This window comes from Moschus berezovskii, chromosome 2, assembly GCF_049115385.1.
Source record: "Moschus berezovskii isolate FMDL1 chromosome 2, NW_MosBer_1.0, whole genome shotgun sequence".
Lineage (NCBI taxonomy): Eukaryota > Metazoa > Chordata > Mammalia > Artiodactyla > Moschidae > Moschus > Moschus berezovskii.
The window spans coordinates 101525574-101543650 of NC_142461.1; the positions used below are offsets into that span (position 1 = coordinate 101525574).

General features: G+C 36.8%; 1 protein-coding gene across 19 annotated transcripts in view; it reads right to left on the reverse strand.

The window, feature by feature from the left end:
• Positions 1 to 9114: 9114 nt before the first annotated feature.
• BAZ2B (bromodomain adjacent to zinc finger domain 2B) overlaps positions 9115 to 18077 on the reverse strand; it is a 418491-nt gene continuing 409528 nt past the window's right edge. For 18 of the 19 annotated variants that reach the window (XM_055397431.2, XM_055397444.2, XM_055397442.2 and 15 more), the window contains 3 exons: positions 14163 to 14425; positions 13778 to 13921; positions 9115 to 10586 (listed from right to left, as the gene is read on the reverse strand). In XM_055397431.2, the coding sequence (XP_055253406.1) occupies positions 10433 to 10586; positions 13778 to 13921; positions 14163 to 14425 (561 nt within the window). In that variant the 3' untranslated portion in view covers positions 9115 to 10432. Of the gene's footprint in view, positions 10587 to 13777; positions 13922 to 14162; positions 14426 to 18077 lie in introns of those variants that run through there. The other variant, XM_055397449.2, reaches the window with a different exon arrangement.

Sequence of the window (18077 nt, forward strand, 5' to 3'; positions counted from 1 at the left end):
ACTGTACACTTGAAAATGATTAAGATGGTGTATAGTTAACCACAATTTTTTTTTTTTAAAGGAGAATGGCTAGGAAAAATGAGATACTGATACTTAGCAAATGATGAGGCCTAAACCAATCTAGACAGTGGGGATGAAGATTGGAAATAAATGTACATCATAGGAATTTTAGAGGAAGATTCTTCAGAATGTCTTGGAGGGATGGGTAGAGTGAGAAGTCCAAAGGAATTCTGAAGATTCCTACATTTGGCAGCTAGATATATGTTGTTTCTGTTAACCATGGTATGGAATACAGGAGAAACAGCAAGTGTGAAAGCAGGATGACAATGAGATCAAACACAGATGAGCTGATTTTGTGTTATTTGTGTCATGTCCTAAAATAAGAGTTTGAGGTCAAAAGATATAGCGTATATTTACCGATACTGGAATCACTGATGATAAGTAAGCCTGAGGTTTTCCAACTTCTAAAAGACTTATAACTAAGGGTTTTTTTTTTTAATGCTATTTTAATGATCCAAATAGTCTCAAGTGAATAGTATGTGTGCCTGTAATTATGATGCATAAGGCACTATTTTTAAAAATGCCATTGCTTTGTAAATAAATCTCTTCAAGCATGGCAACACGGAAATTACAACAATAACAGATATACTTAATAGTGAAAAGATTGGGAACCACTGCAGAGGTAATCCTGGAGTCTCTATGAAGATAAGTAAAGAATACAACTTTTATTCCCAGTTCACATAAGGCACTGATCTCTTATAGTCAAAGCTGGGTTATTCCACATTGTAAAAATAATTCTTTTCCACTTATCTTTCACATAATAGGACTCTTAACTTACCTTAAGGATTTAGACATATTTTATGCCATCATAGCACCAATTCCATATTGAAAAACATCAACACCAAAAGAAAGAATTGCAATGAAAATCTTCTACCTGTGGAGGATACTGCATCACATGCTATAAAGTCCTGAATAAATAAAAATAATGGGTAAGATAAGATTAAGACTGCATATCTAGATAACAAATCTTTAGCCAGGGTAACTGTAAGGCCAGTTTCCTAACTCCTACTTCAGGAATTAGAATCTTGTTGTAGTCTAATGTTTAAAAACATTTGTTTCATATATTTTGTTGTCCGATTGCTTATTGCAGGAAGCTAAAGATAATTCCAGTTCTTTCCTCATGTATCGAAGTGAAGTGAGTGTTTAATATTCTTTTTGATTCCAAAGCAATGAAACTATTTCTAATAAACTAGAATGTATTCATCTCTCATCTTGATATTATTCCATAGTGCTGCCAATGTTCTAATTAGTTTTAGAATATTTTGGTGGGAAAAATGCACTTGAATAATGTTCAAAGTAATCAAGAAAATCCAAGTTCTGAGGAATTCTATTTGAAGACCAAAGAGAAGTGAGTTCCAACTGAAGTCTAAGCTTGGTGCCAATGAGTAAATTACTCGACTTATTTAGTACTGCTTTTCTCATCTGTAAAATGTGTTTGTGTGTGTGTTAGTCACTCAGTCGTGTTTGACTCTTTGCAACCCCATGGGCTGTAGCCTGCCAGGCTCCTTTGTCCATGGAATTCTCCAGGCAAGAATATTAGAGTGGGTTGTCATTCTCTTCTCCAGAGGATCTTCCTCACCCAGGAATTAAACCTGGATCTCCTGCATTGCAGGCAGATTCATTACCATCTGAGCTACCAGGGAAGCCCCAAATGGGCTATATCCTGGTCCATGTGAATGGAGTCAAGTACATTAAATGTATTTTTAACAGAATTACTATACATTCTATACTATAGCCAGCCTTTTCACTTAACTTACCAATATTAACATAGATTTCCAGGATAATTTTTACTAGCTGAATAGAATCTTTTTTTTTTAAGTCACTTCTATACTCAAAACAATTGAGACTTACTATAATGAAGATATTCAGAAAAGCAGTATTGAAAAAGGAGTTGTAAACATGTTCTGAAAACTGTAAGAATCACTAGAATGAGTACAAACCTTTCAAAGCCTTCCAGTCTCCTTTGAGCTCCTGCCATGTAAATGTCTCATTAGCCTTTGGTCATCTAATGACCTTGCTGAGTTTTTCTTTCATCTCAGCACAAGATTTATTCCCAACCGGCTATAAGCCTTAGGTCTCTCATTCACTACTGATTTCCACCACATTCTTTGATATCCATTACCATGACTATTAGGACTATTTTTTAATTAAAGGACAAGGTATGGAGTTTGCTTAGGGAGAATAGGGCATTCTTAGAAGTCCACTTAACAATTTCTTTTTTAAATTTCAAGAATGGACTACATACACCTGATAGTATATCCCACAATGCTTTTATTTAGTCATCCAAATGAGAACAAGCCAAATGATCTTCATGTGTATGGTCAGAGTAGAAAAAGTACAAATAGATCTCAGATATTAATTTTGCTACTACCTCTCTGTGGATATAATGTTAAGGTGCAAATTTCTCTTCTAGTGAATGTCCAAAAGATCCAAATCACCCTTTCTTTTAATCCTGCATTTAGCCAATTCATTACCCATCATACTACCAAGGACTGTTTTTGCTACAGTAACTCATACGTCTATATAAGCCCCCCAAATACCTGAGAACTCTCGATATTTTCTACTAACCTCCATTTAGGTGAGCTTTTGCCTGCTCATCTTCTGAATGCTCTGTCTCCTGAATATCACTGGCTGAAAATAAAATGTAGGGCAGTTTTCCAGTCCCTAAAAAACTGACAGAATTAGATATGGCATCTACATAAAACAAAAACTACAAAAAGTCGTCAAAGTTGAAGCTGCTAATCAGATTAGAGACACTGCTCCATACTCAAAATATGGTATTCAGATTCAAAATCTATAGTAAATTTTTAGTGAAAAGTAATCCAAACAAATACTGAATACTGGGTGAGAAGTGTGGGAAAAATTCTTTTCTACTGCTGGGAAAGTAAACTGGCACAATCATCTGGAGGGTATGCCAACAGCCTGGAAAGTAAATGTGCATCTACCTAAAAACTCGGGCATTCTCCCCTACATACAGATCCTAGAGAAACTCTCATAGTCTGTTAACTATTTTTTTTTTCTGTTGTTATCTATTGCCGTGTAACAAATTACTCTAAAACTGTGTGGCTTAAAACAATGATAAACATTTATTGTTCCACAGAAGCTATGGGTCAGGAATTCAGGAGGGTATCAGGGTCTCTTGTGAAGCTGCAGTCCAAAAGCTGGCTGGGGCTCCTGTCATTGGTTTAACTGGAGCTGAAGGATCCTTCTAAGAAACTGCTGTCAAATGGGTCTCATGTTGGCATTAGCTGTTCGCTGTCCCGATGGGCTGCTACGGTGTCCTCACAATACAGTAGATGGCTTTACCAGAAGTAAGTGATCCGAGAGAACAAGGTGGAAACAGCAGTGTATTGATGACCTAGTCTGGGAATTCACACATCACTCTGCCATATTCTGTTGGTCACACGGGTGAAACCTGATACAGCGTGGGAAGGGACTGTACAGGGGCATGAATCATTTAGGACTGTCCAGTTACCAGGCCTGCACATATGGGCCCACAAAAGGCATGGATGACAGCATTCACTGTAGTGTTATTTGCAGTGACAAGAATTTCAGGCAACTTGTGTTTTCATTCTGAGAGAAATCTGAAAGTAAAATGTGATATATGCCTTGTGACGGAATACCGTATAGCAATCAAATGAAATAGATTTATGTCTTTTTTCAACTCAAAAGAAACAAAATTAGAAAAAAAGAATGAGATGTATAGCATAATGCAACTGATACAAGTTTAAAAAACACATTGTATATATTTATTTCTTTCCACATTATATATTTTTAAAGATGTATGTGTTGCTAAATACATATAAAAAAGGATGACTGGAAAGACGTATGTGGTTGCATACAGGAGAGAAGGAAATTGAAGAGGAGCTGAAGGAATAAGTAAGAAAATCAAAGAAAAGAGGGGGCTTTGCAAAAAAAATGTGAACAGTGTCTCATGAATTGAGGAGAGGAATTATCTCAATTCTATGTGAGGTTTTAAAAAAATTTTTGTTAAGGTAGAGTTGTAACGTGGTTCAAGTGGGCCTATGAGACCTAACTGAGGTAAAATTCCTAATAGGTAAGGTTCTACTAGTTTCCTTGTGTTGTATTTTTTATGCCATATTCCTGTGGAAGAAAAATTTCAATTCTCTTAAAATACCTCTCTTATCGTCCTTGTTGGAATGAAATTCTCTGCCCACCCCCACCCCCACCCCTCCTCGCCCTGCCTTTTCTTTTGTTGGCCTTGCTGTGCAGCATTTAGTATCTTAGTTCCTCCACCAGGGATCAGTCTTAACCACTTGGACCACGAGAGCAGTTCCTGGAATGAAATTCTCTTAACAGAACACAAACTTCTTTCCTCAAATGCAAATAACCATGAGAGATAGCCCATAAATACAATTTATATAAAAGAGTAAGTCATTGACATCAGATTTCCTTGTTAAGGATGTGTCTTATGGGAGACTAAATGAACAGGATTTTAAATTTTTTGTAAAGGTATCGAAGTGGAGAGATGGAAAAGAGAAGGAGCACTGCTGCTGCTGCTGCTAAGTCACTTCAGTCGTGTCTGACTCTGTGCGACCCCATAGACGGCAGCCCACCAGGCTCCCCCGTCCCCGGGATTCTCCAGGCAAGAACACTGAGCGGGTTGCCCTTTCCTTCTCCAATGCATGAAAGTGAAAAGCGAAAGTGAAGTCGTGTCGGACTCTTAGCAACCCCATGGACTGCAGACTACCAGGCTTCTCCATCCATGAGATTTTCCAGGCAAGAGTACCAGAGTGGGTTGCCTTCTCCAAGAAGGAGAACAGAGGGTGCATTTAAGTACCAGTGACAGATCAAATCCCTCATGATTTTGATTAAAACTAGTGCTTTTAACAAAGTTCCTTTTAGGACTAAAGTAAGAAAAAGAGGGAATACCAGACCACCTGACCTGCCTCTTGAGAAACCTGTATGCAGGTCAGGAAGCAACAGTTAGAACTGGACATGGAACAACAGACTGGTTCCAAATAGGAAAAGGAGTACATCAAGACTGTATATTGTCACCTGCTTATTTAACTTATATGCAGAGTACATCATGAGGAATGCTGGGCTGGAAGAAGCCCAGGCTGGAATCAAGATTGCCGGGAGAAATATCAATAACCTCAGATATGCAGATGACACCACCCTTATGGCAGAAAGTGAAGAGGAACTCAAAAGCCTCTTGATGAAAGTGAAAGAGGAGAGTGAAAAAGTTGGCTTGAAGCTCAACATTCAGAAAACGAAGATCATGGCATCTGGTCCCATCACTTCATGGCAAATAGATGGGGAAACAGTGTCAGACTTTATTTTTTTGGGCTCCAAGATCACTGTGGATGCTGATTGCAGCCATGAAATTAAAAGACGCTTACTCCTTGGAAGTGAAAAATAGATTTAAGGGACTAGGTCTGATAGATAGAGTGCCTGATGAACTCTGGACGGAGGTTCGTGACATTGTACAGGAGCCAGGGACCAAGACCATCCCCATGGAAAAGAAATGCAAAAAGGCAAAATGGCTGTCTGAGGAGGCCTTACAAATAGCTGTGAAAAGAAGAGAAGCAAAAAGCAAAGGAGAAAAGGAAAGATATAAGCATCTGAATGCAGAGTTCCAAAGAATAGCAAGGAGAGATAAGAAAGCCTTCCTCAGTGATCAATGCAAAGAAATAGAGGAAAACAACAGAATAGGAAAAACAAGAGACCTCTTCAAGAAAATTAGAGATTCCAAGGGAACATTTCATGCAAAGATGGGCTCGATAAAGGACAGAAATGGTATGGACCTAACAGAAGCAGAAGATATTAAGAAGAGGTGGCAAGAATACACAGAAGAACTGTACAAAAAAGATCTTCACGACCAAGATAGTCATGATAACATGATCACTGACCTAGAGCCAGACATCTTGGAATGTGAAGTCAAGTGGGCCTTAGAAAGCATCACTACGAACAAAGCTAGTGGAGGTAATGGAATTCCAGTTGAGCTATTTCAGGTCTTGAAATGATGCTGTGAAAGTGCTGCACTCAATATGCCAGCAAATTTGGAAAACTCAGCAGTGGCCACAGGACTGGAAAAGGTCAGTCTTCATTCCAATCCCAAAGAAAGGGAATGTCAAAGAATGCTCAAACTACCGCACAATTGCACTCATCTCACATGCTAGTAAAGTCATGCTCAAAATTCTCCAAGCCAGGCTTCAGCAATATGTGAACCGTGAACTCCCAAATGTTCAAGCAGGTTTTAGAAAAGAGAGAGGCACCAGAGATCAAATTGCCAACATCTGCTGGATCATGGAGAAAGCAAGAGACTTCCAGAAAACTATCTATTTCTGCTTCATTGACTATGCCAAAGCCTTTGACTGTGTGGATCACAATAAACTGTGGAACATTCTGAGAGATGGGAATACCAGACCACCTGACCTGCCTCTTGAGAAACCTGTATGCAGGTCAGGAAGCAACAGTCAGAACTGGACATGGAACAACAGACTGGTTCCAAATAGGAAAAGGAGTATGTCAAGGCTGTATATTGTCAACTTGCTTATTTAACTTATATGCAGAGTACATCATGAGGAATGCTGGGCTGGAAGAAGCACAAGCTGGAATCAAGATTGCCGGGAGAAATATCAATAACCTCAGATATGCAGATGACACTACCATTATGGCAGGAAGTGAAGAGGAACTCAAAAGCCTCTTGATGAAAGTGAAAGAGGAGAGTGAAAAGGTTGGCTTGAAGCTCAACATTCAGAAAACAAAGATCATGGCATCTGGTCCCATCACTTCATGGGAAATAGATGGAAAAACAGTGGAAACAGTGGCAGACTTTATTTTTGGGGGCTCCAAAATCACTGCAGATGCTGATTGTAGCCATGAAATTAAAAGACGCTTACTCCTTGGAAGGAAAGTTATGACCAACCTTGATAGTATATTAAAAAGCAGAGACATTACTTTGCAAACAAAGGTCTGTCTAGTCAAGACTATGGTTTTTCCCGTGGTCATGTATGGATGTGAGAGTTGGACTGTGAAGAAAGCTGATCACCGAAGAATTGATGCTTTTGAACTGTGGTGTTGGAGAAGACTCTTGAGAGTCCCTTGTACTGCAAGGAGATCCAACCAGTCCATTCTAAAGATCAATCCTGGGTGTTCATTGGAGGGACTGATGCTAAAGCTGAAACTCCAATACTTTGGCTACCTCATGCGAAGAGTTGACTCACTGGAAAAGACTCTGATGCTGGCAGGGATTGGGGGCAGGAGGAGAAGGGGATGACAGAGAATGAGATGCCTGGATGGCATCACCGACTTGATGGACGTGAGTTTGAGTGAACTCTGGGAGTTGGTGATAGACAGGGAGGCCTGGTGTGCTGTGATTCACGGGGTTGCAAAGAGTCAGACACGACTGAGTGACTGAACTGAACTTAACTGAAGAAAAAGAGATCACCGTACATTTATGATAATGTAGTTTATTTTTAGTTCAAGGTACACTGATAAATAAATTTTCAATTTTGTTTAATTTTCACCATGGTTAACAACTGAATAAATATATTAATTTACTCTTTAGGTGTTTCAAACTGATGACTACTTTTGGGGTTTAGTAGTAGTGGATTGATTGGTTTATCCTTCCGTTCAGTTCAGTTCAGTCGCTCAGTCGTCTCCGACTCTTTGAGACCCCATCAATCACAGCACACCACGCCTCCCTGTCCATCACCAACTCCTGGAGTTCACTCAAACTCATGTCCATCGAGTCGGTGATGCCATCCAGCCATCTCATTCTCTGTCATCCCTGTCTTCTCCCGCCCCCAATCCCTAAGGTTTATCCTTCAGTTCAGTTCAGTTTAGTCACTCAGTCGTAGGATATATCAAAATCTAAACTTGAGGGCAGGTCAGTTCTTTATCATTTATAGAGCAATCAGGACTAAAATGGAGAAGGTTCAGGTTAAAGCCTAATTTATCTTAGTGAAAGACTTGTGTACTGTAACAATTTTTCCAGAGATCAACTGTGGCCCTTTTGGGACCACAGCCACTACTTCTGCTATTGCAGAACAGCTGTTTCTTTGAGTAACAACAGAAGCTACCAGTCCAAAGTAGACTGTATTCACCAAGCTTTCTTTTTTTAAGGGATATCTTATTTTTAAAAGAATATTATCACTCTTAAAAAATTCATCTTTGTGTGAGTGTATTTTATTTCTCATTTATCCCTTGGACATCAGACATGTTAATATCAAGCCCTTATGTGCCATCTAATATAAAGTAATATAAGCACATATGATCTTTAAGCATGTATAATCCCTTAGGTAAAACACTCCCATGAAGACAACTCCCCATGGAGCATCTGGCAGCCAATTCTATAAACACAAAAACCACACACTTAATTCACAGCCCCACCTTGTTCTCTGTTCCACGTGGTATTTTTGATTGAGCACCAGCTCCTTAAGGCATCATTGTAATATTTGGTTAACAGTAACTGACATATTTACATAATAACAGCTGATCTTCATATAAGACTTCACAAACAATCTAGGAATTTTAGAAAATACTCTGTAGCTATGAAGCATTTTAAAGTTTAATATTTCTTCAAAACGCTTCTATTCTCCCTGCACTACTTATTAAAGGCCCTGTACTGAGGACATTATCTAAGGATCACTTCTCCGCTAGACTGTAAGCTCCATGAAAGCAGGGCCTATGCCTATCTCGTTCATTGATGATTCCTAAGACCCCAGTAAGGCATCAAACCATATTTCATAAACAAACACTTGAACTTGTACCTCATGACTTATTAGACGAATTTATATGATCAATTTTCCTTGACAACTGGGTTGTATGTTTACAGTAGAGACATTTCACCTATCAGAACAAGACCTTAAAAAATATTCTAACCTTGTCATACGGAAAGTGTGAAATAAACAATAAAACGTGGTCCAGAGAGGTTCAGAGAATAATGAAAGTCACATTACGTAAGGCCACCTTTCTCCACCCCACTCAGTGTTCTGCTACTCCTGCTTTAGGATTCTGTAAAAGGCAAATTAAATTAACTAGTTTTTTTTTTAATATTTCCAAGCTCATTAAGAAAAACTAAAAAACTAGTTTGTACAAGTTTTTATTGTATCCGTGCCACACAGAGTAGTGAAAAATAACACTCCTAAAAAAAAGAATGCTACCTTTTCCACAACATTTTATTTTAAATAAAACTTCAAGTACTCTTACATAGGTACAAAAAAATTCTGATCTATTTGCCTCCAACAGGCCACCACAACACACAGTAGATAAAACACAGTGGTTACAAATGTCTTGTAAATTTATTTCTGAGGCAAGGCAAATGGGAGGGAAATGTTTCTATGAAAAAATACTGTGTGCGTAGGAAATTGTCACAATTTTATTCCACATGGATACAAATGATTATACTTTAATTTAGGCCCTGGTGGCTTAAAATTATATAACAAAATAGAAAAAATGGAAAACTAATATCCCCTACACCCTGTTTCAAAGGCAGGCACTACCAAGATCAAGGAGACGCCACAGTGTTGGTAGAGGATAATTACTGTACAAGCTGTATAGCTATAATTACCTTCAGACTAAAATAAAATGCTACAATCCTTCTAAGGCATAAACAATAATGTCTGCAAACAATATATACACATAATACATATTTAAAACAAGACTTAATATAAACAATAATGAACAGTATATACATGTCAATTTTTCTTCACTGTTTTGAAATACAATTTAACTACACAAGTGATGCAGCAACATATATATATATATGTATATATATATAAATGTACTTGTAACTCTACAGTAAAGTTTATTTTTGGTGCTTTTATAGCACATCAGTGTAAACAGTTTAACTTGGCTTTGTTTTATATTTTAAAACATTCCTTGTTGTATTTTCAAGATTTAAAGCAATTTTTCTAGTTCTTCCTTTTCACAGAAAACGAAGATTCTGGATGTGGTTTAATCATAAATAATTCATAAAATTAAATACATTCACTAAAAAATAAACTACAAAGTAAAAAAATGAAAAATAGATATTTATTGAGAGGGAAAGAACCATTTCCCATGTTAGAGCTCTGGTGTTGAATATTCAGTGCGATTTGATATATTTTAACTGCTATTGCACTATAACACCCTTTCCTTTGAAAATTCTTTGGGTGTGCTTCCCTGTTCTACCTAAATTAGCTGATAAATCACACAAACCCATAACCAAGGGCCTTGGTTGTTGTAGGAGTGAAGCCTTTAAAAATGGCATCATTCTTCTGATACTTTTTTTTTCGTGATACTTATTTTAAGGGAAAAAAAGTCTTTATGTATGTGCCTTGCACATGTGTGTAAATACAGTTCACATTGCTGGTCTCATTCGTCCTTATTTAAAGGGGAAAAAAAAGAAAAGATTATTATAACTTCAGCTCACTTTGAAAGTATCTGTCCACTTTTTTTCAAAATACTTTCTCATACTGTGGCCAGCTCTGCCTATATCAGAATCATCTTCATTAAATGTTTCACAGTTGTCAAAAACAAGCCTGACATCTAGAGCAAAAGTTTCAAGGTTTGGATACCTGGAAGAAAACACATGATTAGAGATTGCTTTTGTAGGCTGGTTTCATTCTGCAGACAAAGAAAGAGGTAATAAAACATAAAATGTAAAACTGAAAGCAAAAAGAAAAAATAGGGTAACTGCTTTTAAACTGATATAAAACATATTATACCTTCTTATAAATGGGACATTTAAAAAACTGCATGTATTCTGAATGTACAGAATTTAAAGGCAGGTTAAATGCAGAATAGACTTCTCTTGAAGATCATGATATATTTCAACAAACTAGCATTTTTCTTACATCCAAATTCCTGTTCAACCTGTATCAAAATTCTGTTACTGGATTCATTCCAACTGATTTATTAACTGTGACCAACTGTATCATTTGTAGTGCCCTATTCACATTCAAAAATATTTTGCTGCAGTAAAAATAATATAAGTGCTTCCTATGCACTATGAACATGACATCTGCCCTGTAGCTTTTACATACATCCCAGGGTTGGTCCCTTTGTTCAAACCTTGGTCCTTTCCCATTTTTCTTCTCTCTTCAGATACACTCTTGCTCAAACACTACAGTATGATGATCCAAAACAAGCAAAAAAAGCACATGCTATCTCTTTACTGGAGATAACATTAGGAACTGCCTTTCAATAAAAAGCACTCAAGTGCTTTCTTTGGTAGGATAATCCCAGTTCTCTTTCCCTGTAAGAACCCAGATAAGAGAACTGAAAGGTGCATGAATATGCCTAAACTTATTAGTAAAGAAGGAGTAGTGCCTTTCAAGCCAACCCAAGCCAAAGCAATAGTATACTAATTGGATACTAAAATCATTTACCCATTAGAAATACATATGGAGCACACACTGAAGTTTTGAGACCTGGTAAAAGTGGAATTATTTATTTGATGAAATACCTTGTACAGTCTTTTCACTTCTACCTCCTAGTAGGTGCAACAAAGAAAGAGAAAATTTCTTTATCTGTAATGAGTTCACAGAGCTGTCAGCCCTAAGTAACCTCATCATTTTCCAGTTCTTCTAGGAATTATTATTTTTTAAACTGAGGTGAAATTCACGTAACATCAAATTAACCATTTAAAGTAGATAATTAAGGTATTTAGCACACTCAAAGCATTGTACTACCTAGGTTCCAGAACACTGTCATCACCCCAAAAGGAACCTCTTAATCCATTAAGCATATACTCTATTCCTTCCTATCCCTAGCCCTTGGCAACCATCAACCCTTCCTTTTGTCTCAATACATTTACCTATTCTGGACATTTAACATAAATGCGCTCAGGTAACATGTGTGGGAATAATTTTTATAAAATATTTTTATTTTAAAATAAAATATTAATATTTTAATTATTATTTTATTTAATATAAGTTACCTTGAGAAATATTTCTCTCTTTATACTGTTCCTTACTACAAGAAAAGGTTAATGACTAATGCTAGGAAGACAAATCCAGGAGAGAATTCTAGGTGAGATTCTAGTGAAGTAAGTGCAATTCCCACATCTGGGCCCTTCTTTTATGAAAGGAAGGGGCAGCCTATGGAACCCAGAAAGATTCATTACAGCAAGGCATTTCCTCCCCTCTGTTTTCTAAGTTTTTTAAGTTTAAAAATTGAAATATTATATGAGTTTGAGTCCCAACTCATTAATTTAGGTTTAATAAAACAACTCAAAGTTGGAAGAGCCTGCGTTCTCTGAATTTTGCCTCCAATATGGCTGACATCACAAACAAGATTATAAAGAACTGCTTCTCTCTGTTTGCCTCTGCTTTGACCTCCTGCATTCACCAGGCCCCATTCTCAAAAGGGAGCTTTGATTTTGCAGATCTTCTGGTAATTCTGTGTTAATATATAAACCTGTTTATTTTGAGGTTTAGGTTCATCCTCTATCCAGGAACTGGAGAATTATGGAAGGTAAAGTCAGGAATTAAACACTGGGAAGGTTTTCCTGCATAAGTTTCTGTCCTGGTTATGATGACCATAAATGCTACTCTCCTTAAAGTCTGAGTATTTTGATAGAGAAAGCAAAAGAACTAGTTCATATATAGACAGAAGTTTCTGCTATTTGGATTGTATTAGAATCAATAGTTTTAATGTTTTCTGAGTCAGAGCAGGTCCCTTTGGAAATTAAAAAAAATAATAATAAAGTGAAATGGATATAATTCTTTAAAAAACTGACAGTTTAGCCTCCAGAGAAATAAACTAGTCATTTGGTCAATCTTGTAAATAATTCGATACATATAAGACAGTCACTGATCTTTATGAGTTAAATTCTATGCAACTCTTCTAAATTGAGTGTAGATTATAGGCTACAGAGATTTTAACCAAAAGAATATCCAGGAAGAATAGTTTTTTAAAATATAAATTTCCTTCTTTCTTCATATTTTTTAATGACTTTGCTTGAAGTGATGGGCATAGCCTATATACTAAGCTAAACTGGTATGGAGGATTAACGGGGGAGCAGGCAGCATGGAGAATGTAGACACACAGCTCCTGGCCATTGATATGAAGAGTGCTTTTGTGTGGGCTTGTTTTGTAAGTGAACAGCCTTATTCTCGTGGCTCCAAAATGTCTAGAACTAGTGTCCAATGTCCAGAATCAACTAAATGCCACTATCTAACAGCTGCTACTCTGGCAGAAGTCTGAGGCAATCTAGCAAAGATCATTAACTGTGGCCAGAAGTCATTTTGCTCTTTGGATAGGATCACAAAGATAATAGGGTAGAGAAGAGCAGATAATAATATTCTTCCACATTTAATAAACACATTTTCAGTGTTCTCCAACAACCCACAATAAGGCTTTTAATATTTAACATTTCCAGTGATCTTCTATCTCTCCACTGTAATAATCTGAAAATTATTACAGGGTCAATTTTCATTAAAGCTGCACGAGATAGTGTCAATGTTCCACTGATATACAATACAAGCTCTAGGTTACATGTTATTTACTTTGGAGGTTTTTTTGATACTTTTCCTTACCTTCCAGGCTGGGTTTAGTGTCCTTCCAATGCCAGAAAGCTTTATCGCACAGCTTTTTAAATATTTAAATAATTTTAATTGATTTGTCTTACATACTCTGCTACCCTGACCAAACATACACACCCCTCCAAAGGCAGAGCCTATGTCTTTGTTGTTTTGGCTCACTACAAAAGTACCCAGCATATACCAAGCATTCAATGGATATTGAACTGAAATGATTTACTTACTGTCCACTACTTAATTTCTCTCTAATTGTGGAAAAATCCATAGGCTTCTTAATAACTTTCTTATAACCAGGAACAAGTTTCAAGTTTACAGGAAGTAGAAAAGGCCATGCATCCTCATGAGTTTCCATTTCAGTAAGGATCATACTAAAGAAAATAATGTCTGAAATCATTATCTATGCTTTAGAAACATCTATTTTTATTAAAAATTTAGCTTTCCAATCTTTCAAGTAAAAAATGCAAATTAATTTCTTTAAAAATATACACTATAGACTTTCATCTCCTATTTATACAAAGTGTCAAAAAGTTGTCTTAACTATAGTAGGTGATTTCTAAGCAAATGAATGGGAAGCTGTAAATATAGAGTACATGAGAACTGAAATAATACCTGCAAAGAGCTAGGTCCTTGGAGTCATCTCTTTTAGGTTTCTTAACAGAAGTAAAACTTTCTTGCTTTGCTATGTTAATAGAATTGTTTTCCTCCATTTTTCTTTTTTTCAGGTCTTTGACTCCTCTTTTCAGTGAACTGCTTGTTGATGCAGAGTCTTCATCTTCAGTATCCGCTATTAAAGTCAATTTCTTGCCTTTTTTTGACTCACTCTTTTTTCCTTTGACATGAAGTTTTTTGATTTTTAGGGTTTGACCACTTGCCTTTAATTAAAAAAAAGGAAATGAGGTGTAAGAAAAACAACTGTCGAGAGGCCTTTTATTATTTTATGTTATGAAAGTCTGACAGGGCAAACAAAAAGAACATTATCTCTCATCTAGAAGGTTGATAATTTCAAGAGAGATCTATGAATTTTTCCCCCTATAATATGAGGCAAAAAATCTAATAAAGCATGAACAATTTATTTTATGAGTTCTTAAAATCTGATGATGTTGATCACATGGTAATCAATCTTTGGTACTACAGAACTTAGCAGCACTGTTTCTTAGTCTAGGTCACTAACAGCATGATTTTAAAGATACAAAGTACTACTTTTTGGAGCACAATATAATTAACAACAAAGATGAATATAAACAAAAATACAGATCTTATTAATAAGCAAGTTGAAGAGATAATTAAAAAGCTAGACCAAAACAAGAAAAATAGCTCATGAAGTGTTAAACAGAGAAGTCCTTTGTAAGCAATCAAATATACTGGAAATTGATACTTCTTTCTACTAATAGATACAGAAAAAAGGCATTTTCTACAAGGATAGAGTTCCACAAAGTTGTGGTTACCAAGTGTGAACAAAGCAGAGGCGAAGGAAGAGAAAAAAATGTCGATATTTGAGGAAAACAATAAAGAAATAGTATAAAAGAAATTATATTTGGAATCAAACAACATGAATTGTAGCTATGGCTCTGTCAGTTATTAGCTATGGAACTTTGTACAAAAATATCTGTGAGTCCCCATTATCTTACCTGTAAAATAAAAAAGACATGCTACACAATTGGTAAAGTCATTCAAGCTCTAAAATTGTATGAAAATAAAAAAACAAAACAAAAAGCTCAACATTACCTTATGCAATCTAACTATAATTTGCAGGCAGCAAACACTGATATAATGATTAAGCTCCTTCCTACCCCTCAATTTAGAAATAGGGAAATAAATCTGTATTTTCAGACTAAACTGTTACAATAAATAGATCATTGACGAATATCAGTGCAAAGATACTGGTAATGTATGGCTTTTGTTTTAATTTTCCAGGATAGTTTGTCCTCTTTTAGAAAACGATTCCTCTCTTAACCAGATAATTAAGAAATTGTAAACTTAAAACTTAAGAGTCAGATATCAGTGTAGCGATAGTTTAAAGCTAAATGTATTCTTGGAATGAATTTGGCTGAAAAACATTTTTCTGAAGTATTTCATACCAATTTCTTTGAGAATTTCAGCACCTCTTCTACCATTATTTTGCAAAATAGTTTTAAATCAATCAATTAAAAGTATTTGGTTCTCTACTGGTAAGGTAAAAGTACAGTTAAAGAGATATTTTAATTGGCTAAAATAATAAGACAAACCATAACTCTAACACCTTCCCCATACCGTATTAAAGAATCACTACCTCTTGAAACTGGAATAAAATTAAAATGTTTTACTAAGTCTCTTCAGCATTTAGTTTATTAATTTTTATTCACTAAAACCTGATTATTTTGAGTTTTAATATTATGCCCTGAAAGTTTTCAGCACTAGAAAAACATAACGAGAAAGCTTAACTCATGAGGAAAAGGTCTGTTTAATGAAGATTAAGTTAGACTGAGTAACTGTGTTACTTAAAAAGAGAAAAAGCTCAGGAATAATTTCTAGTTCCTATGTGAACTAAAATATTACTTGGGATCATATTCTAACAAATTAATACTCAGTAAGAAAAGATTAAATTTAAATCCACAGAAATAAAAGACTCTTGTGATGTTTTAAAAAGACAATGGAGCCTCTCTATTTCTTTGATAAATGATGTTTATCACGCTTACCTCATTGGATTATACACACACATATACTTTTACAAGCAGCTTTTATACGGAGCCTCTATTACCAGATGTCTGTGTTCTTGCACAGACTCTCCACCTTCCCCACCCTTTCTATCTTCCGTTCCGTCGCTCAGTCGTGTCCGACTCTTTGCGACTCGTGGACTTGGCTTCTCCGTCCATGGGATTCTCCAGGCAAGAATACTGGAGTGGGTTACCATTTCCTTCTCCAGGGGATCTTCCCGACCCAGGGATTGAACCCGAGTCTCCCGCATTGGAGGCAGACGCTTTAACCTCTGAGCCACCAGGGAAGCCCCTTTCTATCTTCAGTTCAGTTCAGTTCAGTTCAGTCGCTCAGTCGTGTCCGACTCTCCGCGACCCCATGAATCACAGCACGCCAGGCCTCCCTGTCCATCACCAACTCCCGGAGTACACTCAAACTCATGTCCACAGAGTCGGTGATGCCATCCAGCCATCTCATTCTCCGTCGTCCCCTTCTCCTCCCGCCCCCAACCTTTCCCAGCATCAGAGTCTTTTCCAGTGAGTCAACTCGTCGCATGAGGTGGCCAAAGTATTGCAGTTTCAGCTTTAGCATCAGTCCCTCCAATGAACATCCAGGATTGATCTCCTTTAGAATGGACTGGTTGGATCTCCTTGCAGTATAAGGGACTCTCAAGAGTCTTCTCCAACACCACAGTTCAAAAGCATCGATTCTTCGGCGATCAGCCTTCTTCACAGTCCAACTCTCACAACCATACATGACCACGGGAAAAACCATTGCCTTGACTAGACGGACCTTGGTTGGCAAAGTAAGAGAAACTTTAGTAAGTCTTAAGCAGAATCTTGGAGAAGGCAAGGGCAAGCCACTCCAGTACTCGTGCCTGGAAAATCCCATGAATGGAGGAGCCTGGTGGGCTGCAGTCCATGGGGTCGCTAGGGGTCGGACACGACTGAGCGACTTCACTTTCACTTTTCACTTTCACACATTGGAGAAGGAAATGGCAACCCACTCCAGTGTTCTTGCCTGGAGAATCCCAGGGACGGGGGAGCCTGGTGGGCTTCCGTCTATGGGGTCACACACAGTCGGACACGACTCAAGTGACTTAGCAGCAGCAGCAGCAGCAAGCAGAATCTATCAAATTACACACATACAAGGGCCCATTTCTGTTATGTTTGTGTAATTATATATCAGAAGTTGTGAACTGATATAGTCTGGTTCACAGACTATAAACAGCCCACAGAATGTGTTGTGGTTTGGCTCATAATGCTTATATAAATTCTGAATTTGTTGCCAACATTTAACATTTGCAAGAATATGCATAACATCCATAATCTTGAAATACTAGTCGATCCTGGAACACTGGGCCCACATGTCTACATGATAACAATTTGCCAGAGCTGAGTGATGACCGTTACATAAAAATAGGGGCATGACTTGACTTTCCTATTTGCTATAGTCCTGCCTGATGCTTTTGTGTTATTTGGCTTTTTAGGCACTGGAATTTAGAATTTATTTGTGTATATTATTGTGTATAAATACATATACACACACAAGTCTTTAATTCTGTGACAGAGAGAATATACATATATATCTTTAATATAGTGTATGTATGTATGTATATTGGTATGAAAACACACATATACACAGAGTAAAAACACTTAGTCACAATGATGTATGCAGAAATAGCCATTTGAGAGCAAACTGTATAGTATAAATATTTGAAAATAATTGAATTACTGGAAAGATTTTTAAAACCTTAATTTAAAATCTCTCTCTCTATATATATATATATAAATTAAATGGTTATAGTATTTCTATTGCTATAAGAAGCATGAGCTTCCTGATGGATCAGAT